The 26,376-nt window shown below is 45.9% G+C and overlaps 1 protein-coding gene across 3 annotated transcripts; it reads right to left on the reverse strand.

Annotated features, from left to right (window-relative positions):
* Window positions 1–9,805: 9,805 nt before the first annotated feature.
* Window positions 9,806–24,718, reverse strand: LOC310657674 (C-type lectin domain family 4 member K-like). 3 transcript variants are annotated; one of them, XM_083398732.1, is made up of 9 exons: window positions 24,606–24,718; window positions 22,854–22,980; window positions 21,972–22,100; window positions 20,331–20,438; window positions 19,259–19,357; window positions 17,436–17,522; window positions 13,870–14,030; window positions 11,095–11,204; window positions 9,806–10,221 (listed from the first exon to the last, which is right to left on the reverse strand). In XM_083398732.1, the coding sequence occupies exons 2-9, from the start codon at window positions 22,864–22,866 to the stop codon at window positions 10,047–10,049; spliced, it is 882 nt and encodes a 293-aa protein (XP_083254858.1). In that variant the 5' UTR covers window positions 22,867–22,980; window positions 24,606–24,718; the 3' UTR covers window positions 9,806–10,046. The 3 variants fall into 3 exon arrangements, with proteins under 3 accessions (XP_083254858.1, XP_083254857.1, XP_083254856.1); XM_083398731.1 differs by having other exon boundaries at window positions 22,854–22,981; window positions 24,588–24,711; XM_083398730.1 differs by having other exon boundaries at window positions 22,854–22,985; window positions 24,588–24,701.
* Between the last annotated feature and the right edge of the window lie 1,658 nt (window positions 24,719–26,376).

Below are 26,376 nucleotides of genomic sequence, written 5' to 3' on the forward strand. Positions count from 1 at the left end.
TGCTTGTGTCCAGGAGGTGTGAGTCAGTTCCTCGGAGGGAGGTGTCGCTTATCCAAGACCTCCCTGGTCTGTCCGGATGCCAGCCAGGGTAGGTCACCGGCAACAGGCCCCAAGAGCCTGGGAAGAGGAGCCAGCCTTTCCCGAGGGGGGCAGTTTCCAACACCTTAGTGATTGCCAAAATGTTAAAGGAAAAATTCGTGGCTCACTTGGATTGTCAAACAATGATGCTAGCCAAGATTATAGGAGCAAAACAGCAGTCAGTAGGCCTGATCTTTACTGTTGCAACAAGACTTCAAACTACCACTCGGAAGAAGCAGAAGGAAGCCCTGAAGAAAGGAAGGCTATCTTTTTTTATAAGTTTCCCATATTACCCATAACACCCTTAGCAAAACATCATACATTTGTCATAACTATGTCACAAATTAAGAGGGGTCTTCTGGCAGAAACCTGAGTATCAGGTTTGCCCCGTCCCTCCTTTGACCTCCACCCCACACCCATTAGGTAAAACAAAGGTAAGTATTTATATGTTTCTGTTTCCCAGACAAGTTAAGCACCCCTCTTTGTCTTGACCAAGACCCCAATCCATTGAGGTTGGGTTTGCTATTGTCTTTGGGATTACTACCTGCCTGGCACTGAGCTGCCAGGCTGCCAGAGATTATCACCCAGGCAGTGAGGCTGCTGTGTACGTGGTCTCATGCTTCAGGGATTATGGCTGTCCGTGCCCATCTCCCAAGCTCCTCTTCTGGTAGCCTTAATCCTTCTTATCAGAACACCATTGGAACGGAGCAAATCCATCAATGGGGTGATTTTATATGAATTTTTAAAGGTTTTCTCTACAGAGGGAAGCTTATAATGTTTAATAGGTTATTGTATTTTACTGTTTCGTTGGAAGGGTCGCGGAGAAGTCCAGTTGCACCAGGAAGTGATCTGACCATGGCACTTCTTTTGTTTCACTTTTACTTAGTGTCAGATCACCCACATCACTAGAGGTGAACACCAGGTCACAGCCCAATGGAGGCCATGCTTTCCACAAAGTCCCGAGCAGCCCCTTGTAAGGTCGTGTCGGCATGGATGTTAAAATCCCCTAGGACAACCAAACTAGGTGTCTCCAGGAGAAAATCCGCCACAACCTGAAGCAGCTCGGACAGGGAATCCTTGGTGCAGCGGGGAGGTCGGTACAGCAAAAGGAATCCTGTACTGCCCCTATTGCCCAACTTCCAGAACATGCACTCAGAAAACTGGATCTTCCCAGTAGGACGCCTCGTGCAAGCTAGTGACTTCCTAATTGGCTAACCTGATTGGCTGTAAGTCTGACAGTTATTTGAATGTTGTTTGATTATTGGTCCAGCGCTTTATGAATCGAAAGGTCAGCGCAACGACTTATGAATGGAAGGGTTTTTGCAATCGATCTACCCTTATATACGGGCACACTTTAGAGAAGCAGACAGGACAGCACAATGATGGGGGTAGGCTGTCGTTGTGAATGGTACCATTTTGAGAAATGGTTTATGGCACAGTATCTCGTTTATAGGAAAGGGTGTGTGTGTGTGTGTGTGTGTGTGTGTGTGTGTGTCCCCTGTAAATTCTGGTAAAAACTGTACCTTACATTTTGTTTTTCTGGAGATTAATTTAAGTCTAATGTATAACTCCCCTTCATGGATCACTGCCTTGCCGTGGCGAAGGGGCTTGAAGAACTCAGAGAAGCTATGAACTATGCCGAGCAGGGCACCCAAGATGAACAGGTCATAGTGGAGAGTTTGGACCAAACGTGATCCACCTGGAGCAGGAACCGGCAAGCCACTCCAGTATCCCTGCCAAGAAAACTCTATGGACAAAGACAACAGGCATATAAAAGATATGACGCTGGAAGATGAGCCCCTCCGGTCGGAAGGTGTCCAACATGCTACTGGGGAAGAGCGGAGGACAAGTACAAGTAGATCCAGAGCTGATGAAGCGGCTGGGCCAAAGCCGAAAGGACGCTCAGTTGCGGATATGCATGGAAGCAAAAGGAAAGTCCAATGCTGTAAAGAAAAATATTGCATAGGAACCTGGAATGTAAGAACCATGAACCTGGGTAAGTTGGATGTGGTCAAAAATGAGATGGCAAGATTAAACATTGACATCCTGGGCATCAGTCAACTAAAATGGACGGGAATGGGTGAATTCAGTTCGGATGACTATCATATCTACTATTGTGGGCAAGAAACCCGTAAAAGAAATGGAGTGGCCCTCATAGTCAACAAAAGAGTGGCGAAAGCTGTACTGGGATGCAATCTCAAAAATGATAGAATGATCTCGATACGAATCCAAGGCAGACCTTTTAACATCACAGTAATCCAAGTTTATGCACCAACTACTGGTGCTGAAGAAACTGAAATTGACCAATTCTATGAAGACTTACAACACCTTATAGAAGTGACACCAAAGAAGGATGTTCTTCTCATTATAGGGGATTGGAATGCTAAAGTAGGGAATCAAGAGATAAAAGGAACAACTGGCAAATTTGGTCTTGGAATTCAAAACGAAGCAGGGCAAAGGCTAATAGAGTTCTGTCAAGAGAACAAGCTGGTCATCACAAACACTCTTTTCCAACAACACAAGAGACGACTCTACACATGGACATCACCAGATGGGCAGCATTGAAATCAGATTGATTATATTCTCTGCAGCCAAAGATGGAGAAGCTCTATACAGTCAGCAAAAACAAGACCTGGAGCGGACTGTGGCTCAGATCATCAGCTTCTTATAGCAAAATTCAAGCTTAAACTGAAGAAAGTAGGAAAAACCACTGGGCCGGTAAGATACAATCTAAACCAAATCCCTTATGAATACACAGTGGAAGTGAGGAACAGGTTTAAGGATTTAGAATTGCTGGACAGAGTGCCTGAAGAACTATGGATGGAGGCTCGAAACATTATACAGGAGGCAGCAACGAAAACCATCCCAATGAAAAGGAAATGCAAGAAAGCAAAGTGGCTGTCCAATGAGGCCTTACAAATAGCGGAGGAGAGAAGGCAAGCAAAATGCGAGGGAGATAGAGAAAGATACAGGAAATTGAATGCAGAATTCCAAAAAATAGCAAGGAGAGACAAGAAGGCCTTCTTAAATGAGCAATGCAAAGAAATAGAGGAAAACAACAGAATGGGAAGAACCAGAGATCTGTTCAAGAAAATCGGAAATATGAAAGGAACATTTCGTTCAAAGATTACCATAATAAAGGACAAAAGTGGTAAGGACCTAACAGAAGCAGAAGACATCAAGAAGAGGTGGCAAGAATACACAGAGGAACTATACCAGAAAGATATGGATGTCTCGTACACCCCAGGTAGTGTGGTTGCTGAAATGGGAGTGCCTGATCACCTCATCTGTCTCCTGAGAAATCTCTATGTGGGACAAGAAGCTACAGTCAGAACTGGATATGGAACAACTGATTGGTTCAAAATTGGGAAAGGAGTACGACAAGGCTGTATTTTGTCTCCCTGCTTATTTAACTTATATGCAGAATTCATCATGCGAAAGGCTGGGCTGGATGAATCCCTAGCCGGAATTAAGATTGCTGGAAGAAATATCAACAACCTCAGATATGCAGATGACACAACCTTGATGGCAGAAAGTGAGGAGGAATTAAAAAACCTTTTATTGAGGGTGAAAGAGGAGAGCACAAAATATGGTCTGAAGCTCAACATCAAAAAAACGAAGATCATGGCCACTGGTCCCATCACCTCCTGGCAAATAGAAGGGGAGGAAATGGAGGCAGTGAGAGATTTTACTTTCTTGGGCTCCATGATCACTGCAGATGGTGACAGCAGCCACGAAATTAAGAGACGCCTGCTTCTTGGGAGGAAAGCAATGGCAAACCTAGATAGCATTTTAAAAAGTAGAGACATCACCTTGCCAACAAAGGTCCGTATAGTAAAAGCTATGGTTTTCCCAGTAGTGATGTATGGAAGTGAGAGCTGGACCATAAAGAAGGCTGATCGCCGAAGAATTGACCCTTTTGAATTATGGTGCTGGAGGAGACTCTTGAGAGTCCCATGGACTGCAAGAAGATCAAACGCATCCATTCTTAAGGAAATCAGCCCTGAGTGCTCACTGGAAGGACAGATTCTGAAGCTGAGGCTCCAATACTTTGGCCACCTCATGAGAAGAGAAGACTCACTGGAAAAGACCCTGATGTTGGGAAAGATGGAGGGCACAAGGAGAAGAGGACGACAGAGGATGAGATGGTTAGACAGTGTTCTCGAAGCTACAAACATGAATCTGACCAAACTGCGGGTGGCAGTGGAAGACAGAAGTGCCTGGCGTGCTCTGGTCCATGGGGTCACGAAGAGTCGGACACGACTGAACGACTAAACAACAACAACAACAACAATGTATAACTGATTTTCCATTAATTGTATTTGTACATCACACCTTCACCTTTCATAAACTGAAATTAATTTTCTGCTGATGAGTTTTAAAAGTTTTCTAAAACATCCCAACATTTGTTCATATATAGTCACAACACTCTCACTCTCCGGGGCATATTAAGGATTGCAGTTTTTACCTCCCAACTACTTAAATATAGTTTAAGGAGTAGTTAACAGTTCCTGTAGTTTAACTACAGGTCACAGGCTAATAAAAGGCTTTGCTGCCCACAGCCTCTCAGGAGAAAGACTGTTGTAACCACATTTGGGAAACCATGATTGAAGGCAGCCTTCCCCAACTTAGTGCCCAATATCTGTGCCAGGAGGGCCAGATATCCCCCACTTTCGAATGTATGTTACATGGTAGCTTGTTTAGTTTGCGAGTTGTTTTGTGTTTCAATTTTAATTAATTGGCTAGTCAGTTAGTTTAAACTGAAGGTTGTCAAATAATGTAATAGTTCTGCAGATAACTAGTCAGCCCATCTTATTTGTGTGTACTGAGCTGTTGATATTATAAGTGGAATAGTAAACTGGGAAAGAATAACATCAATGATCTCAAAGGAGGCAGGCATGGGGCTTGGAATTACTACTGCGGAGGGGTGAGGGAGGTATGGTGGTGGGAGTGGATTCCATAGGCGAAGGGGTCTGAGATATGGATATTCTCGCACCCCTTCCAATCTGTGCCCCATCCCGAGGGATGAAGGTAGGGTGAGGACTACTCACCTTGGTCACTGGTGTTGTGCAACACCAGGTCTATAGGCAATAAAACCGCCACCCTGTGAGATTTCTTTACTTCACAGGGGGTTGACCGGCTTGTGTGACGGAGACCTGGGTGTGCAAAGGGGAAACAGTTGCCTTACGAGAGATGGCACCCCCGGATTTCTCCGTCCTCCACCAGTCGTGGACCATGGGCCAGGGGGGGAAGGGTGGCATTGTTAATCCAAGAAGATTGTTCTTTCAGGGTTCTGCCATTACCATCGATCTCTGGCATTGAATATGTCGGCCTGGTGTGGTGTGCTGAGAAGAGCTTGGCTGTTTGGCTGGTGTACTGGCCACCTAGCGCACCAGCAGGTACCCTGTCAGACCTAATGGAGGTGGTGGCAGGCTGGGCCTTGGAGTTCCCCAACCTATTGGTATTGGGGGACTTCAGTGTCCATGCTGATGCCGCTCCCTCCTTACAGGCTCTGGACCTGGTGTCTTCCATGGCAACACTAGGGCTCCCCCAGTTTGTTTTGGGCCCCACACATCAAACAGGCCCCACACTGGATCTGATTTTTGGTGCAGGCATAGATGTGATCATGTCCCCCTCGATGGAGCTGCCATGGTCTGCTCACTATGCCCTGAAAGCCAGGATTGACTTCCTGTCCCCACCCTGCTTAAGTGGCGAGCATATTTGGGCTCGCCCGCAAAGGCTGATGGATCCTGATCGATTCCGTCAGGCCTTGCGGGATGCTACTCCCCCTGGTGACTCATTGACTGAGCTTGTTGAGGGTAGGAATACCCGGCTCTTGGTGGCCATCAATGAATCATAGAATCATAGAGTTGGAAGAGACCACAAGGGCCATCGAGTCCAACCCCCTGCCAAGCAGGAAACACCATCAGAGCACTCCTGACATATGGTTGTCAAGCCTCTGCTTAAAGACCTCCAAAGAAGGAGACTCCACCACACTCCTTGGCAGCAAATTCCACTGTCGAACAGCTCTTACTGTCAGGAAGTTCTTCCTAATGTTTAGGTGGAATCTTCTTTCTTGTAGTTTGGATCCATTGCTCCGTGTCTGCTTCTCTGGAGCAGCAGAAAACAACCTTTCTCCCTCCTCTATGTGACATCCTTTTATATATTTGAACATGGCTATCATATCCCCCCTTAACCTCCTCTTCTCCAGGCTAAACATGCCCAGCTCCCTTAGCCGTTCCTCATAAGGCATCGTTTCCAGGCCTTTGACCATTTTGGTTGCCCTCCTCTGGACACGTTCCAGTTTGTCAGTGTCCTTCTTGAACTGTGGTGCCCAGAACGGGACACAGTACTCCAGGTGAGTACTGGTGAGATCACACCTAGGTGCCCTTTGCAACCCCACAGAGACCAGGCCCCCTGGTTTACCAAGGAGCTCCGGAAAATGAAGCGGGACCTCAGATGGCTATAGCGAGTATGGCACAGTACCTGCAATGGAGCCACAAGAACATCTTATTGGGTGTTTATGAAAACCTATGAGATGGCAGTGAAGGCTAAGAAGTCTTACTTCTCAGCCTCCATTGCATCCGCTAGCTCTCGCCCGGCACAACTTTTTAGCATAATTAGGTATCTAGTGTCCCTAGAGGGACAGTCAAATTTAAACACAAATCAGACTTACAACTGTGAGGCATTTGCAAGCTGTTTTGCAGATAAGGTCCTGTCACTCTGCCGTGACCTCCCTGCCAATTTGGATACAATAATGGAACTGGAGGCACCTTGACTGTCCTCGGGTCCAGTATTAGACCACTTTGACCAGATCCTCCCAGCAGATGTGGACAAACTCCTCCATGCTGGAAAGCCCACCACCTGCCCTCTCGACCCGTGCCTGTCCTGGCTGATTAGAGCATGTCCAGATGAGGTGCAGGCTCCCCTGGGTGAGAGCATCAATTTGTCCCTTGGCACCGAGACATTCCCAGGGGAATCGAAGGAGGCAGTGGTGCATCCGCTCTTAAAAAAAAATCATGAGGTGCTTTAGATCTATCAAATTACCGCCCAGTTTCAAATCTTCCGTTCCTGGGTAAGGTGATTGAGAGAGTGGTAGCTGACCAGCTTGGCGGATTTCTGGATGAAACATTGGCTTTGGATTCATTCCAGTCCGGTTTTCGCTCTGGGCATGGGACCGAGACAGCACTGGTCGCCTTAACAGATGACCTCCATAGGCAGCTGGATCGAGGCGGGTTGGGGCTGTTGATTCTTTTCGATCTGTCAGCAGCCTTCGAGATGGTCGACCACAAACTTTTAGACCACCACCTCGCCAATGTAGGGATTCGGGGCGCAGTCCTTTAATGGCTGTGCTCGTTCCCCTCTGGTCGGGGACAGAGGGTGGAGCTGGAGGGGGGTTGTCATTGCACTAATCCTTGGTGTGTGGAGTACCGCAGGGCGCAATTCTCTCCCCAATGCTTTTTAACATCCATATGTGCCCCCTCGCCCAGCTCGTCCGGAATTTTGGTTTGGGCTGTCATCATTATGCTGATGACACCCAGCTTTATCTCTTGATGGATGGCCACCCTGACTCGGCCACAGACACACTGACCAGATGTCTGAAAGCCGTGGCTGGATGGATACGTGGGATCCGGTTGAAGTTAAATCCTTCAAAGTCCTTTGGCTCAGTTGAGATGATATGGGGTTGGGGGGCCAACTCCCATCCCTTGCAGGGGCGCAACTAGTGTCAGCATCTTCCATCAAGAGTTAGGGTGTAATCTTTGATGCCTCCCTTTCTATGGAGGCACAGGTTGCAGCTATAACAAAGGGGCATCTCCGCCAAGCTAAGCAGTTGGTCCCTTACTTCTCTCGCCCAGACCTCACCACTGTGATCCATGCAACGGTCACCTCAGAGCTTGATTATTGTAACTCACTCTACATGGGGCTGCCCTTGAAACTGACCCAGAAACTCCAGCGGGTGCAGAATGCCGCAACGAGACTACTTAGGGGTCTTCGCCGTGGGATCACAGTACTATACAGCTGCACTGGCTCCCGGTGGAGTACAGGATCAGGTTTAAGGTGCTGGTTTAAAGCCCTATACGGCCTAGGACCCTCGTACCTATGGGAGCGCCTCTCCTGGTATGTCCCATGGAGGACCTTACGGTCTGCTAATAACAACACCCTGAAGATCCCGGGCCCCAGGGAGGTCAGACTGGCCTCAATCAGAGCCAGGGCCTTTTCAGTTGTGGCCCTGGCCTGGTGGAACACTCTCTCACAAGAGACCAGGGCCCTGCAAGATTTGACATCTTTTCGCAGGGCCTGCAAGACAGAGCTGTTCCGCCAAGCCTTTGGCTAGGGTTCAGTCTGACTCACTTTCTCTTTGTATAAGAACAAGCATGAAGGAAGTTTCCCAGCACACTCACAGGTCCTTATAATATCAGTGGAAACAGTGGTCCTGGCAAGTATTAACCTCTTTCAATTTAAGCTGAGGACTGCCATTTGCTTAGTTTAATTTTAATTATAACTTATTTTAATTAATTTTGGGATGCATTTTAATCGATTGACTGCTTGTTTTTATGTATATTGTGTTATTATGATGTTAGCCGCTCTGAGCCCAGCTCCGGCAGGGGAGGGTGGGATACAAATAAAATTTTATTACAGTGGTACCTTGGGTTACACACGCTTCAGGTTACAGACTCCGCTAACCCAGAAATAGTACCTCGGGTTAAGAACTTTGCTTCAGGATGAGAACAGAAATCGCGTGGCGGCAGCAGCAGCGGGAGGCCCCATTAGCTAAAGTGGTACCTCAAGTTAAGAACAGTTTCAGGTTAAGAATGGACCTCCAGAACGAATTAAGTTCTTAACCTGAGGTACCACTGTATTATTATTTGCCCAAGACACCTGGAGGGTATCAGGTTCAAGAAAGCTGATATAAGATCACAGTAGCCCTTAAAAGATGATGTAATATATAGCTCTGCCTTCATCAACTGGTGCCCTCCAGATATCTTGGACAACAGCAACCAACAGCCCCCAGCTGATGGGAACCATAGTCCAAGGCATCTTGAGGGTATTAGGTTGGTGAAGGCTGGATAGTTCATCAAGATGAAGATGAACTAGAAATCAGAAGTACATAATAAGGAAGCAATCGCGGTGGATATGATTATCCAGAATTCCTAGGGCCCCTTTTAGGAGATTCCAGACATAGGAGCACTGGCATTAATAGGATTGGAAAGGGTACATCTCGGTGGTAGTCTGGGCACTGGCGTAGGAAGAGGAGTGCGGAGGGAGCGCACTGCCCCCCGGCGTTGGATGCCATGCCCCTATGGGTGCCACGCCACACCACACCCCCAGGATGCACACCACTGGGACACACGCCAGCCCTGCCCCCACCTGCTCTCCGCCCCCTGTCCGGAGCATGAAGCTCCGCCACTGAGTCTGGGAGCATGCTGGGAGGAGGGGGAGGGCAGGAAAGGCTTGGCTCTGAAGGACCCAACACTTTCCCAGTTCCAAACAGGCACTAAAGTGGGGGGAGGTGGATAACATCAACCCAAACTGGGAGCAGGCAGAGTGAATTGGGAGCGGTTCTTTTGTTTTGTTTTGTTTCTTGTTTTGTTTTGTTTTGTTTGGAACGTGATGGAGGAGTTTAAGAGCACTGCTCATCTCTGGATCGGAGATTCAACAACATTGGTTCTCCCTCACAACCTAACTTCAGGATTCTCATCTCAATTAAGTACAATAGCAAATGGAGTGTGGTTGGATTCTTCTATGCTTTTCATGAAGCTACTTAAGTTTTTGCAGTTGGCAAATAAGGTGTCTTGTTTAAGCCTCAAGAAAGCAGAAGCGATGTATTCTTAGGACCTGATGTCAGAGCGCTGAGCTGAATAACCACCCATTTTAGTTGCCTCTGCATTTATTTATTTTTTAAGGGGGTGGGCTTTTTCCATCGTCATTGGTTGTTGTTTTTTTTACAGAGATCTTAGAATCCAGTTTCATGTAAGCCACTTCTTTTGAGGAAACATCTTACAAATGCATGATTTTTTAGAAGAGCAGAGGGCATCATGCCAACATCTCAGCTGGGTATTACAATTTTTAACTATTGCAACGCAGTTCTCAGTTCCTGGACGTGCAAAGCCATTGTTATTTGGCTGCCCAGGAGCCCAGTAGCTGAAAAGAAGAGGAAGCATGAATCAATTTAGATGTCCGCTGGCTTCTATGGCATGGAGATGGTTTGGGCTGCAGAGAAAGGTTTTTCTTTGAGCTGGAGGAGTTGAGCAAAGCCACATCCTCTGGCCGGCATGGTCTGGCAACTGTGGCGATGGCTCCCCAGGCACCACCTTTTCTTCTCCTGAAATGGCCTTTAAGCTGGATTGCACATTGTGCCCTGAGAACATATACATGTTCCAAGACAACACAGTCCTAGCCTTTTACAAACTTCCCTTTCAAATTTGTAATGAATACAGTGGTGCCTCGCAAGACGAAAAGAATCCGTTCCGCGAGTCTCTTCGTCTTGCGGTTTTTTTCGTCTTGCGAAGCAAGCCCATTAGCGGATTAGCGCTATTAGCGCTATTAGCGGTTTAGCGGCTATTAGCGGCTATTAAAGGCTTAAGGGATTAGCGGATTAGCTGCTAAAAGGCTATTAGCGGCTTAGATCAGCTGTTAAGCGGCTTAGATCAGCTGTTAAGCGGCTTAGCGAACAGCTGTTAAGCGGCTTAGGGGCTTGGGAAAAAGGGGGGGAGGGAAAAAACCCCCAGGAATCGCAAGATATTTTCGTCTTGCGAAGCAAGCCCCATAGCAAATTCGTTTTGTGAAGCACCTCCAAAATGGGAAACCCTTTCGTCTAGCGGGTTTTCCGTCTTGCGAGGCATTCGTCTTGTGGGGCACCACTGTATCTAGGTTTTCTGGAAACCAAACCCAGTGGTGGATCTTGGCACTGGGTTTGGTTTCCCAAAAAAATCATACACACACATATATATATACATTTTACACACACACAATGTTGTATAACCCAGACCTTAGAAGAAATTTGTTTAGACTTACTGGACTTTAAACATATGGGTTGCATCAATCCATGACCAGCTGTAACCCCTTTTATACATTCCAATCCAGAAATCATGAGTTGCGCCTTTGAGTTGTGATTCCAAATATAACTGCAGAAGAAAATAATAAAATATTTACTGAAAACAGACAAACAAAAAAGCTATATATATTTTTCTTAAATGTTTTTTGGACAACATCCCTTGCCCAATAAGATAATAGCTCCTTACAGATATTTAATGGGGATATAATGTGTGTGGGGGGGGGGGCATCACAATAGCAGGATTTGCCCTTGCCCTGTGCATATTTCCTTGAAATGTCTGAAAAGAGGCCCCAATGCATACAAAATTCATGGAAGGCTTAGAGGACAGATCAGTCACACCAGAGGACCCCATTTTGCCACCTCCCTCAAGGTCTCAGTAGGTCACACTGCTCTCCTCTGGTTCTGAAGACTCCGTCCAGGAGGTTCCAGTGGAAGCATGGTCTTTCTCCTGCTGGAGGAGAAAGTACGCTAATCAATTACTGATAGATGGGGCCATCTAGGCCAGGATCTTGTTCTCACAATGGCCAGCCATATGCCTATGAGAAGCCTACAAGAGGACTGAGAGTGCGACAACATTCTCCTCACCTGGGATTCCCAGGAACTGGTACTGAGTGGAATAATACCTCCAACAGTGGAAGCATAATATATTCTTTGTGTCTATTAGCCATTGATATACCTTTCTCCCACAAATTTGTCTAAACTTCTTTTTAGACCATCCAAGTTAGTAGCCATCACTACTTCCAGTGGGAGCAAATTCATTATGTGTTGCGTGAAGTTCTTTTGTCTGGCCTGAATCTTCCAAAATTTGGCTTCATTGGATGTCCCTAAGTTCTGGCATTATGAGACAAGGAGAAAGACTTTTCTCTATGCTCTTTCTCTACCAGTGTGTGGTGTAGTGGTTAAGAGCGGTGGACTCGTAATCTGGGGAACCGGGTTCGCGTCTCCGCTCCTCCACATGCAGCTGCTGGGTGACCTTGGGCCAGTCACACTTCTCTGAAGTCTCTCAGCCTCACTCACCTCACAGAGTGTTTGTTGTGGGGGAGGAAGGGAAAGGAGAATGTTAGCCGCTTTGAGACTCCTTTGTTGTTGTTTAGTTGTTTAGTCGTGTCTGACTCTTCGTGACCCCCTGGACCAGAGAACGCCAGGCACTCCTGTCTTCCACTGCCTCCCACAGTTTGGTCAGACTCATGCTGGTAGCTTCGCGAACACTATCCAACCATCTCGTCCTCTGTTGTCCCCTTCTCCTTGTGCCCTCCATCTTTCCCAACATCAGGGTCTTTTCCAGGGAGTCTTCTCTTCTCATGAGGTGGCCAAAGCATTGGAGCCTCAGCTTCAGGATCTGTCCTTCCAGTGAGCACTCAGGGCTGATTTCCTTCAGAATGGAGAGGTTTGATCTTCTTGCAGTCCATGGGAGTCTCCTCCAGCACCATAATTCAAAAGCATCAATTCTTCGGCGATCAGCCTTCTTTATGGTCCAGCTCTCACTTCCATACATCACTACTGGGAAAACCATGACTTTAACTACACAGTCCTTTAGGCTAGTGATAAAGTGGGATATCAAATCCAAACTCTTCTTCCTCTTCTACATGAAGCAAAATTGCATACACCTCTTTCATGTGATCCTTCCTCACAGAGTCATTGCTCCACCTGCTCGATCGTTTTGCATGCCCAGCAATATGCTTTTTGAGGTGAGACAACCAGAACTGTGTGCCAGTATTCCAGCTGCCGTCACACCATTTCGCCAGTTTCAAGGAGCTCGTTTGCAGACATCTGGAGCACCGCTTAGCCATTGCTTTGCTTTTAAGTAAGAAAAATAATTAGATCCTCCTCAGGCCATCACATTGAAAATCAGCCCCACCACACCTCTTCACCTCAACTTTGGGGAGCTGCTTCCCCCCCCAAAAAGGTACCTGTGGCATTTGCCCTCCTAGGTGGGTCATAAGAAAAGGGTTAAATGAGTGTGAAGTGATTGGCCAGTGGGAACCCAAGGGGAGGAGTTAGAGTAAGAGTTGGAGTTGTGTGGAAGTCAGCTGGGAGTTGGGAGCTGGAGAAGGAAGAGGGAGGATAAGTCTGTGGGTTGGTCGAGTTGTTTGGTGAGGGAGTGAGAGGAACTGTTAGGTGGAGTCAGATAGATAGTTGGGATAATCAGTTTGAAGTTGTTAGGAACGTATAGGTCAGTAAAGAAACCACGATTAAGAAATTGACAAGAAAAATTAACTGAAACCTTAAACTTGTTCATGCTTATAAAAATAAACTTGATTATTTGTTAATGTTAACAACTGTCTGGACTCTGTGTGTACCCGAGAGAAACGGGTTGGTGGCAGCGAAGAGGCAATCACAGTGGTGGCACAGGGATCAATAGGCCGTCAAACGACCGGGGACCCTGTGTGATCGCCATAGTACGCCCATCTAGTTTGAACTTTAATTTGTGAGTGTCCAAATAAAGTGATATAATCTTCTGTTTTAATGCTGGCAGTCAATATGTAGCCAGTGGGTAGAGGGTAGAGTTAGCACACTATTGCTTACTGCTTTGTGACTAGCTCTGGCTCTCCTCCTCCTTAATGGATATTACAGAAAACATCACAAACCCATGGAGTTTCCTCTGGTCAATGTGACTTCTTACTGCTCATGGAGGAGAGGAGCAAGAAGCAGCTGTTATAGGACTTGAAGGCTATGTAGTCATCATACTGTGATGGGTTGTCCCTGCTTTGTGTGTATTCCAGCATCCAACCAACCTCCTCATCTCTACTTTCAACATTAATCATTCCAGAGAAAGGTTGTGCCGCACAATAATCTGCACATTCTTGCCAAGTTCTGGGTGGTTTAAAGATATCAAACAAGTATAACTTCCTGTTATGCACCGTCCAATGTTGCTCAAGCCTTGCCAAAATGTCATCTTTCCGTCAAGCCACAAATATGTGAGGAATAAAGAGAGAGAGAGAGAAAAGATATTCATCAGAAGATAGCTTGAATGTCTCTGCAGAGCTTTAAGCATTATTTATAACGTGAAACAGGTGATATACCAAGACCTTGTTATACAGTGGTACCTCGGGTTACATATGCTTCAGGTTACATACACTTCCGGTTACAGACTCCGCTAACCAGAAATATTACCTCGGGTTAAAAACTTTGCTTCAGGATGAGAACAGAAATTGTGCTCCGGTGGTGCAGCGGCAGCGGGAGGCCCCATTAGCTAAAGTGGTGCTTCAGGTTAAGAACAGTTTCAGGTTAAGAACGGACCTCCAGAATGAATTAAGTACTGGGGCTTCCGAGTTGAGCGCGCCTGGCAATGGCAGATTTCCTCCGTCTCGGAGGGGACTGCTCTCCGAAAAGAAGGGTCTGACCGCCTACGGCGAGGCGGAGACCCGCAAAAAACCACGGTCGGAGGAAGACCGTGGGCTTGGGATCCGGCTTGTGCCATCAGCGCCTCCCCTACTCACGGGGAGACCCGGTTTCGGGGCTCCGGAGCGACGTGGGGTGAGCGGCGCGGCACTTTGGATCGATCGCTGTTTTCGGGGAGTGAAGCCGCACAGCTGCTGTCAGGGAAGCGCCAACTTTTCCTGTGGACATTCGGATTAAGGAAACTTTTGTAAGTAAACGGAATTTGGATTATAAATTATTGAAATTCGGTATTGGATGGAAGGTCAAAACAGGAAGCCCACCTTCCACTCTGTAGAAAGATCAAGGCAAAAGCGAAAGGACTGGAGCCCTTAAAAGTACTTTGCAAAGAAACAAATCTGCCATCTAAGCTTTCTAAACCCCCCTCGGAGGCAGGGGAAGAGGGGGAGATTCTTTTAACTGTTTATAGCCCTGCAGATCCCTTTTAACTGTTTATAGCCCTGCAGAGCAGTGGATTTTGAATCTATTTTCTACCGGGACCGGGCTGCCAAAAGGAAAGAACTTTTATAATTAGAAATAATCACCAAAAAGAACAGAACAAGGGAGAACTGAATCTTTTCGTCTTTTATTTGTTGGAAAGGAAAAATGGAGTTGAGCTATAATTGTTACTGAAAGGTGGATAAATCAGGCTGCTGTGGAAAGTTACAGAAACACATATCGGACTGTCACATTGTTTTGGATGGAAAATTCCCACACAGGCTGAAATCTGGCAGAGGAATACAAGCATTTGACCTTGACAACAAGATAACATTGAAAGACTAGGCTTGGGAGCATGGAAGAAAAAATAACAGCCCTGTTTGAACAATTTCAAAAAAAACTGTCTATTTTGGAATTTGGCATTTTGGATTTGAAGGAAAATGTACACAGCCTGGCTCAACAAGGAGAAAAACTAGCAAACTCGGCTCAAGGATTGAAATCAACTCAACAAGGACGGTTACATGAGAAGAATATGAATCAAACAGAACAGGCGCTGTCTTTGCAAGAGAAACCGTCAGTGGAAAATATAGTAATAGAGCCTCAGATTGATGGACAAAAAATGGACTAAGCGAGTAAAGAGCCCAAAGGACAGATTTGGAAAAGTAGTGCCATATATGGATTGAGTGATACAGGTCTGACAAGATACATTCTGGAAACTGGCACTTTGAGAAAAATTGAAGAAGGGAAAATTAGCAACTTAAAGGAGTGTGCAGAGCAAGTCTTGGACAATTTTTTGGTTCACAAGAGGAATTATAGAGTTTGGGCAAGCTTGCTCAAGAAGGACAAAGGAAATGTGGAGGGGAATGTGCATTTGGACATAACTTCAGGCTCGAAAAAGACTCTGCTGACAGGCCAGGAATATGAATTAATGGCCTCGGACATAAGACAACCTGGCTGACTGATTGAACTTATGGATTGCAAAGACCTTACAAACTGTAAAAAAGACTGGCAGCACCTGAAACCGGGGGGAATAGATGGAGGGACAAATTTGGAAACTTTTAAGTAAAATTTGATATAATATGATTTTAATAAGCATTTTTGGGGGATGATGGAAGGAATTTATTTTGGTTCCAGGGAGTAAGATAAGGAAGATGAAACATTAGGATATAAGGGCACGTTATTATAGGGTTTAAGATTAGAAGATTTAAAGTAAATTTTCTTTTTCTATTATTGTCTTTCTTCTTCACAAGTGGTAAAGGTAGATAAGTGAAAAAGCACTAAAAGTTGGATGGAATTTGCCGATTAGATTAAAAATTGGAATACAAAGAGGGAGGTGGGAGGAAGTCAAAGAAACAGGTTAAAAAAGAAGGAATTTGAAACTTTGAGTGGTTTGGGGGTTTTCTTTTCTCTTTTTTGAGTTTTTGTTTTTTGAGATTTTTTGTGGGGGGGATGGGGGAGAGGGGTTTTTTTGGTTTTTTTTTCTCTTCGTTTGGGTTTTCTTTTGTCTTTATTTCTTTTTTTCCTCTATTCTCCTTCTTTTTCTTTTTCTTTTTTTTTTATGTGTCTTTTGTGGATATGTTGTGTTGTGATATTGGAAAACTCAATAAATATTATTTAAAAAAAAAACAGAATGAATTAAGTACTTAACCCGAGGTACCACTGTACTACAAAGTCTCAGTATATTTTATTATATATTATATTAATGAGTTACATTAATGAGCTATGTTAAGAAGAAAGTTTGCAACAGGATTCGATTGTTTATTCTAACCACCAACAACATTAGCCTTTTTTCCCCGAGATATATAATTCATTTTCTTCTGTTTCTCTTTTTACATTCATTGAAAATTTGTTAGCCAGTTTTCTAACAAATCTACACAGACAGACAAAAGTACCAGACACAGGTTGAGAGGTATGTGTGAGCTCTGCCAGGTCTGCTGTAAAATTAGACCTGTATGTGGCTCATTCATTTTAAAAGCTTTCAGAACTGTTTTTGAGTGTGATACACTGGTACCTCACAAGACGAATGCCTCGCAAGACGAAAAACTCGCAAGACGAAAGAGTTTTTTGTTTTTTGAGTTGCTTCGCAAGACGAATTTCCCTATGGGCTTGCTTTGCAAGAAGAAAACGTCTTGCGCCTTTTTCTTAAAACCGTCAATGCATTCCTATGGGAAACCGTCAATGCATTTCCTATGGGAAACCGTGCTTCGCAAGACGAAAAATTCACAAGACGAAAAAACTCGCAGAACGAATTAATTTCGTCTTGCAAGGCACCACTGTATATAAAGAACAGCATTTGAACAGCAGTGGTTGCAGAAGAGATTTCCACTGCTTGGCATCTTGCAGACAGGTTTTTGGAACCAGTTTAAGTTGAGTGACAGATACAGAGGTTGGCAGCGCCCCTCTAAAGTCAATAACAGGTTTTTGTTTTTGTTTTGTAATGGGCTCTCCCTGCATTATTCAGCATCACAGTCTCAGAGTAACTTACCAATTGCAACTTGCAGTTCCTTATTTTTTTTGTTCTCTTCAGTCAGCCTCAATGATAAATTCGTAGCTACATTAATTCTGTCAACATCTTAAAAGATTGCAAAAATTCAAGTCAGGGAAATCTCAAGCAACTAGCTACAGTCTTATCCTTATTTTGTGTGTGTGTGTGTGTTCCAATCCCCACTCAGCTTTGAGGTAGTGGAAGTCAATTACCACCCACCCCCCATCACATAAATTCAAACACCTATACACATAAAGCTCAAACAGCTCTGTTGATAACAGCATTGGAACAAAATGTATCCAGGCAAAGGCCACAAAGGCACAATAGACGTTAGCAGTAAACAAAGTTAGATAGGGCTGTGTCAGCAAGACTACAGGCGAGTACAGTGGAACCTCATGTTACGTACCATCCTCCTTGCGAACGTTGCACCTTCCGCAATATCAACCATCATGGACCCTATGATCATCAAGCAAGGCCTTTGTGGTGGTGCGACCGCCAAGGGCTGCCAGGTTGATGTTATCTTATGATAGGACCTTTCCAGTGGTGGCCCCCTGTTTGTGAGACTGTCTCTGTAATTGTTTTTTGGGAGGAATTTGAAAACATTCCTGTTTACCCAAACATTTAATGGCTGAAGGACATTGTTCCGGGCACCCCTGAGATCACTGGTAGAGAGAATTTTTTTATTGTTTAAATGTACTTTTTAAAAGATGTCCTAACTGTAACTGCTTTTAGAGCACTCACCCCACCCAAACATTAAAAAAAGAGTTTCTATGGGTGAATTTGCTGCCCTGGGTTCCATTTGGGATGAGGGACGAGACAGACAGACAGTGTCAGGGACTGGACTGAGGAGGAATGGTGGAGACCTCATCCTCAAACTTTCAGAGAAGAGGAAGACAGTATAGATTTACAATAGTGGTTTACAGAAGGTCACAGCTCAGAGATAGAGGAGAGGCAAAGCTGGGAAAGAATGGGAGAAGGGGATAGGAAGCAGTGCTGGGGCAGCTGGCTGACATGTTATCACTAGAAAGCATTCCAGACTCCCCTTCTCCCAGAACCCGGAAAGCAGTGAAAGTAGGAGAGCAGAGAGCTAAGAGACAAATGACCTTAAGCAGCCACTGTAAGGGGGATGGGGCTGTTGACTAGTGAGAAGGGGAGGAGATTACTCTGAGCAACGCCATTACTCCTAGAGGCTGCCTTTCTAAGCCTCTCTCTGTGAATATTGAATAAAAGACATTGGTAAGAGCTTTTGCTGTGGTTAAACCACAGCAAAAGCTCTTGCTGATCAGAAGGTCGGCGGTTCGAATCGCCGCGACGGGGTGAGCGCCCGTTGCTCGGTCCCTGCTCCTGGCCACCTAGCAGTTTGACAGCACTGCTCCTGCGGAAAGGTAAACGGCGTTTTCGTGCGCTGCTCTGGTTTGCTAGAAGCAGCTTAGTCATGCTGACCACATGACCTGGAAGCTGTGTGCCAGCTCCCTTGGCCAATACAGAGAGATGAGCGCCGCAACCCCAGAGTTGGTCAAAACTGGACCTAATGGTCAGGGGTCCCTTTACCTTTACCTTTAAGAGCTTTTGCTGTCTATTTTTCCCTGGCTGCCTGTTGTGTGTGTGTGTCGGGGGGGGGGGTGGATTCCCAGATGCCTGGCAGAAGACAGTTAAAATAAAAACTTATTCTACCCACCGATATACCACTGCAACCCACCCATCATCCTATGGTTTCTGTCCCAACAGAGACATACCAGTGGGAATATGCTCTGCTGGGAGAAAATATGATTGGAGGGGCTGAGTGGGGAGGCTCAGCATCCCAGCTGCAACTCGTTGCTTACCTTCCAAACTCTGGAGATCTGGATACTTCCTGCCCATGTAATCTGAAATCTCATTCACTCCTTTGAGAAAGATGGTTCTTTTACTCATTTCACGGTTATCTAATGGAAAGGTGAGAGGGGGAAATTTATACAAATGTTCTGATACTAGTCATGCCAAGTGGAAGTACAGCTTTGCTTTCACACGCAGAGCATGGGCTATTGTAGATTTCTCCAGCCACACAAGCTGAGACAGGAAGAAGTCTTCACAGCTCACTTAAGACAGAGCTGTAACTACAAGGGGGGGGGGAGGGGGCTAGCCAGGTTTTTCGCATGGGATGAGGCCTCCAGAGGAACGCCATTGAGGCTCCAAGCCTGACTGTGTGCACACAAATGTGCATTGGGTGTGTTTGCCAAATGGAGGCATTCACCTGGGTGAAATAAAGCCTAGTATCGCCCCTGCTTAAACAACAAGCTAAAGATAACAACAAGTTTAAAAAAGGCAATGGGTTTTGTTATGTACTGAGTTGAATAGGATCCAAAATGCAGCAGTCTGGTTGGTCCTAGAACAATAGGATCCATGATTAAATAATTTTTTTAAAAAAAACAATAGGATCCAGAATGCAGCAGTCTGATTGGTCCGCAGGAGCCACCCAATCCAACTCTAGGTGGAAGTGAATCCGCAACGTGATTGGCCTACAGGAGAATCTTAGAATTAGCCAATCACGTGGAGCCCCTTGTGTAAATAATATATATAAAGCAGACATTTCGGGGGAACTTCAATTCCTCACTACTATGAGCTGTATAAAGAGCATGAAATCCATACTCGAGTATATTTCAGTTTTGTTCACATCGGAGTAACTGTCTTGTCCACACCAAGTATTTAAGCGGTTATTGAAGGGCAGCAGTGGAGAAAAATTGATTTCAATGGGAAAGATTTAGCCAGGCCTTTACCTCACCTACTGAAACCAATGAGAGGAAGTGGGCCTCGGCAGAGTTGGGACTGCGCCTTCTCTTTTCGAAAGGTTGACAGTGAAGCAGAGAAGCCAGAGTAAACCTGAAGGTTTCCACTGTGCTCCCTGCAAGTGTTACTTACACAAGACGATCATAATAGTTGAGACAATGATGCATCCCACAAGAACCATCATGGCAGCATATAGAGCGTACGGAGAATAGAGGATTGCTTTTGCCCCAATGAGCCTTTCTTGAAGGACAAGAGAAAAGAAAATGATGCTTTAATCATCCATAGCCAACATCCCACTGCAATCCCAACAAACAAGATTTCCACAGTAACCTGTTCAGCTCGACAAGCAAATCTCCATTTTGAAGGAAGTTGCCTTTGAGTCCAAACTCCATGGAGTGAATATGTAAATAAAGCTCTCCTGAAGGGAGAGTAAGCCGCCTAAGGCCGATGGAGGCTGGAATGAAGGCTGTGGGAGAGACAGACCTCTGCTTCTAGGTCCGTTTGGATCATTTCATATTTTCTATGGTGCTCAGCCTGTGCTGAACAGCACAAGACATTGTATGAATATCTTTGGACTGCTGGATGAGACCCAAGGCCCATCTAGTCAAACATCCTGTTCTCACAGAAGCCAGTCAGATGCACCACAAGCAGGTTGTGAGTACAGGAGCACTCTCCCCATCTGCCAGGAATGTCCAGGAACTGGCACTGAGAGACATGCTCCTTCCAACAGTGGAGGTCTAACACAGGCATTGTGGCTAGTAGGCACCAATAGCCTAATCTGGCATGAATTAGCCTATGTCCCTCTAAAGGTTTTCTGTGATGGCCTGGGAATTGGATTCAGAGGCTGAACCTGAAGAATCCCAGCCTGCACAGGAGTCCCCACCTTCAGGACCAGCTGAGCCAGGGCTGGGCTTGAACCTGAAGGGCCCTCACCTGTGCTGGATCCTCAGGAGCAGACACCAGCTGAATCTGCTCTGGCTCCGGAGGTGATCTAGGACCCATTGCCTGCAGGTGCTCCACTCTCAGCCCCATCAGGGGAAGAGGAGGTTGCCTCTGGGTCCAGTAACCCTCCAACCTCTCCTGAGCTGCAGAGGCTCAGAGCAGAGAGGCGGAGGGAACTAAGTTCCTGTAGGAGGAGTGTTTGCCTCCAGACCAGGAGAGGCGAGTCACCTGTGGAACAGGGCTGCCCTATGCCTCAGAGGAGATAAAAGCCAGCCAGCCCAGTCCCAGGTTGCGGGAGCAACATTGTTGGTAACCTGTTCCTGCCGGCACCCTGTCCTGCTCTTCTGCCAGAGTTCCTGACCTCACCCGACTCCTTGCCTTGGACCCCACTTCAGCCTTGACAGACAGCCCCCATACCACACCCTCGACCTCGGACTGGACTCGGACCACGCCGCATGGTAATCCCCTGGGACCAGCACATTTTCCAAGTTGGTGGCCATCACTCCATCAAAGAATCATAGAATTGTAGAGTTGGGGTTGTCAAGTCCAACCCCTTGCAATGCAGGAATGTGCAGTTGTCCCACGTGGGGATCAAACCTGCGACTTTGGCATTATCTGCACCGTGCTTTAATCAACTGAGCTATGTGGCAGCAAATTCCACATGTGCTGTGTCCTTCCCCAGTGGCTTTCCCCTCTGGGCCCAAAGAGCTGGTCAGGCTTTCCCACTCACGGCACGCGTTGCCATCATGACTGGGCCCAGATCCTTCCCATCCACCAACCTCCCTTTCTTCTGCTTTCCTTCCATCCTGTGAACAACAAGCTACTACAGACCCTTAAATGTTGGCTTTTTCCCTGGGGCTGCCTTTGGTGCACTTTTGTTCCGTCCGAATAACTTATTGAATCTTCCTGGCTGCTTTGCTGTTGCTGCTGGTTTCACATTTCCTTTTGTTTTCGCAGTTGCTGTTTGGGGTGGGGGTGGGAAGCAGCAGCAGAAGCATCACACACACACATTTCCATCAATGTACAGCAATGCTCAGTAGATGAATTTTTATTTTTATTTCATTTTAGAGAGTTCTCTCGCCCTTTCTGCTAAAGGAGCCCAGAGCAGCACTGTGCTTACTTTGCACTCAAATGAGTGGGGTGGAAGAATTTAAGTTACGTCAATTATGTAAGTTCCACATTTTCACCGCAACGGACAGGAAGGGGAGTAACTTACGTTTTAGCAGATGAGGAATAATAGCATTGGAATGGAAGCAGCACTGCATGCAACAAGCACTGGCGGAAGAAGAGGAGTGCGGGGGAGCGCACCGCCCCCGGCAGCGCGATCCTGGTAGGGTGCCATCGCGGCTGCCCCCCTGCCCGTGCTGGGCGCCATGCCCCTGCAGGCGGCGTGCCCCACCCCCAGGACATGCGCCATGCCCCTGCAGGCACATGCCCCGCCACAGGATGTGCACCAGGCCCCTGTGGGCGGCGTGCCCCGCCCCCAGGATGTGTATCAGCCCCTCCCCCACCTCCTCTCCACTCCACCCCCCCCCCCGGTGCCGGAGCATGAAGCTCCGCCACTGGCAACAAGTACAGGGAGGAATGGGAAATGGTGCCCTGCTTACTTACTTGGAAGAGCAGTATGGACGCCCACCACCACCACCATGAATGAACTGTGGCCAGAGACAATGAATTCTCCTGAAGAGAAAACAAAGGTCTGAAGCTACCTACCTGCCTCCGCCATTTCATGTGTGTTGATTGTACTGGTGCCTCATGTCATCTGATCTGCTGAAGTTCTGGTGTTTAAAGAGGAGTCACAGAGCAGTGGGTTCTTCCGCTGCAGCTCTAACATCCCAGACCTGCCTTATTTAAATACATGGCAGGTTGATTTTAGTATTGAGAAGAACATCATCCCCTCCCACCCCAACCACACTTTTCAGGGCCACTTGTGGGGGCAGCTGGTAGGGCAGCTCCCCCAAATTTGGCAGGTAAGTTTCTATAGAATTTTATTATTATTATTATTTGTATTAGTGGGACTGGGGATATTAACTATGTATGTGTGAATGGCCTAGTTATAGTCTCACATTTCTTCTTGTAGCTATACCCCTGCTTTAAGCCATTTACATACTGTCTTCTTTTGTATATCATTTACTACAAAGGTATGCTTTAATTATGCATTCTCAATGTATTTTTAGTTTTAGTTTTTCTTATTCTACGTGTTAATTCAGTGCAATTCTGTTGCAATAGATCTTGACAGCTCGATGAGTAAGAGATTTAGCGACGACACTTCGGATTGCCTGAGCACTGACCCACTGGTATATCACAAGTGGAGACAATATTTACTGTGTTTGCTAGTTTAAGATAAAACAGATTTGATAAAAACATGGCAGCTTGATTGTAGTATTGAAAAGAGCACCATCCATTCCCATCCCACCCACACTTTGCAGGGCCACTTGTGGGGGCATCTGGTAGGGCAGCTCCCCCAAATGATGGAGCCTTAAAAGTAGGAGAGCAAAGAGCTCAAAGACAGAGGGCCTATAGCAGCACCTGTAGAGGTGGTGGTGATGATGATGTTGACGATGATGAATGAAGAATGAGGAAGTGGGAGAGATGGGGGAGGTTGAGATTCATTCGGGACAATATCATTATCCAAGAGTCTGGGTTCTATAGCCTCTCTCTGTAAATTTTTAATTAAAAAAGGACAGTAAGAAACCTTCCCTTCCTGGGCAACCAGTCAGGAGCTGCTGACAGCATCCTGACACCCAGCCACTCAAGCCTTAGACATGAGTGTGGAGGTGTGCAGGAGGGAGGACCAAAGGTGGTTGTAACACCTTGCCCAATGCCCTGCCCCATAGGCTCACATCCAGACCCTTTATTATTTTATTTTACTTTATTTTATAATTTTTATTTTATATTTTAGCCCATTTCCTTCCTGTTAGAAACAATGGTAGGGAAATAAATGGGATTGATTTATACCAACACTTGGGCAGGCATGCATGAGTTCCTGGTTTGGGAATATGTTGTGTGAATAATAATAATAATTTATTATTTATACCCTACCCATCTGGCTGGGTTTCCCCAGCCACTCTGGATGGCTCCCAACATAAAATTAAAAGCACAATAAAATGTCAAACATTAAAAACTTCCCTAAACAAGAAGGCATTAGATCCTTTGGATCCAAGTCATCTCATGGCCCTCCTCTGACATTAGACCAAACGTTCACCAAACAATGTTCCACTTTTTAGCATTTAGTTATTGGATCCCAGCCTCTAACATTGCTGGGCTAGGGCTGTAGAGGTTTCCATGGCAGTAGGGGGTGCGGATCTGACATCAGATGTCCCGCTCTGTGGTTGGAGCTCTGTCTTTGATTCTGGAGAGATCTGGTGTAGATTATGGCCCCTGGGATGTTCACGGTAAGGAACAGGGGACGATAGCCATAGTTGCCTTTTTCTGAAATTAAAATACCACAATATCATAGCCTTTCCTTGTAGAGACAGTATTGCTTCCAAGTTTCTCTCTGCCTCTGTTTCTTCATGAGTTTCTTTCATCCCCCCAATACCTAGAACCGCTTTCCTTGTGATGTAGAGCCTTCTACATTCTAGGAACACCTCCCACTCTTTCCTGATTGGCTATCTGCCATGCCTAATAGGAATTCCACAGAAAGGATAAACCCAGGGAAAATGTTCATTTCATATCTACTATATTGCTTCTCCCCCAAAAAGAATTGTTACTACAGTTTGCAAAGATGCTGCAAGGAAAAAGCTTTGGCACAAGACAGGAAAAGAGGTGTAAGGGGATCTATCCTCCACCCCGATGTCAGAGTTCTTCCAATTGGCAGTCTGGAAACTGAGCAGATCTGGCTATTGAAGTTGGGAGTCTCCGAAGCAATTGATCTATATCTACTAGTCAAATAAACATGCTCATGTATTTGCCTACTCAGAGGTTAGGCTGATTGCAGGATTGCAGCTTTGATATGATGCACTGGGGTGTACTGTAATTCAGCGAAGAATACATTTTGACCTGATAGGCTCTTGCTTTTTAATCTGCATGAACGCATAGGCTAGATTCTACTGAATATCCTCCCTTCTTTTCTCTTTCTGCTGCTCTTGCATTGCTGCCTTGGCCTCAAGACAAGATTGCTGAATTGCTGAAGGACCCACAATGGAAGATGCATAATAGAGCCTTGTACTACTTTTCCAATGAGAAACAATCGTGGGAAGAGTCAAGAAAGCATTGTATTAAGAAAAAAACTTTGTTAATTTCTGTCAGCAATGGTGAAGAACAGGTTAGCAGAACACTGGGATGCATAAAAGGCAAAGAAAAAGTCTCACAGTTTTTTGGGGAGGTTTTTTTGCACATGAGCATTTTATTGCTTCCAACTCTCCTGTGGTCAGAAAAATGGTGGAGGGACACCTTTACAAGGTCCGTGCTCCAATGAAGGGAGCATACTAGAGGTGTACAGAAATAGAAGCAACAACAGACAATTTAGACAAAATATTACACACTTACACATTAAAATGTTACATTAATACAATGTTACTAATGAGCTCTTCATACAGGATGGCAAATATGGTCTAAAAGGCATTACTGAAACCTGGTGGGATGAGACTCATGACTGGAATGTAGAAATTGAGGGTTATAACATGTTCAGAAGGAACAGACCAAACAGGAAGGGGGGGAGGAGCAGCATTATATGTAAAGGATATGTACACTTGTGGCGAGATCCATGATCTGGAGCATAGAAAGCAGGATGAACGTATATGGGTAAAAATTGTAGGTGAGGGAAAGAACAGTGGCCTTACTATGAGGGGAGAGACTTCATCAGGCAAGGCCTCTTTCCGCCTGCCTTGCCCCACCCCTTGGCCCTGGGTCTCAAGATAAGGAAGCTGTGCCTCGATTTAGAACTGTGAGGGGAGAGACTTCATCAGGCAAGGCCTCTTTCCACCTGTCTTGCCCCACCCCCTGGCCCTGGGATTCTTCATAAGGATGCTATTCCTGGAGGAAGAACTGTGAGGGGAGAGACTCCATCAGGCAAGGCCTCCTTCCACCTGCCTTGCTCCACCCTCCTGTCTCTGCTTCTCATTTGTATTGTATTATGTTGTGCACTGTGGTTTGCTGTTGTTTTATTGATTGGAGGTTAGAAATTACTTATTGTAACTGTTGAGTGGATTTCTGTTTAATTTTGAACTGCTGATATTTAATATTATTCTGTATTGTTTTAATATATGTTGAATGTTATTTTATTTGCATATTG

This window comes from Podarcis tiliguerta (assembly GCF_965153285.1).
Source record: "Podarcis tiliguerta genome assembly, chromosome: 9".
NCBI lineage: Eukaryota > Metazoa > Chordata > Lepidosauria > Squamata > Lacertidae > Podarcis > Podarcis tiliguerta.

Excerpts from the sequence above, each read along its gene's own strand:
- LOC310657674 (XM_083398732.1), bottom strand. Across the intron at positions 19,358-20,330 it reads AACTATTATGATCGTCTTGT|ATAACCGTGAAATGAGTAAA; the intron begins GTAAGTAACACT and ends CCTTTCCATTAG. Across the intron at positions 10,222-11,094 it reads ACCCATATGTTTAAAGTCCA|CTACTGGGCTCCTGGGCAGC; the intron begins GTAAGTCTAAAC and ends TCTTCTTTTCAG.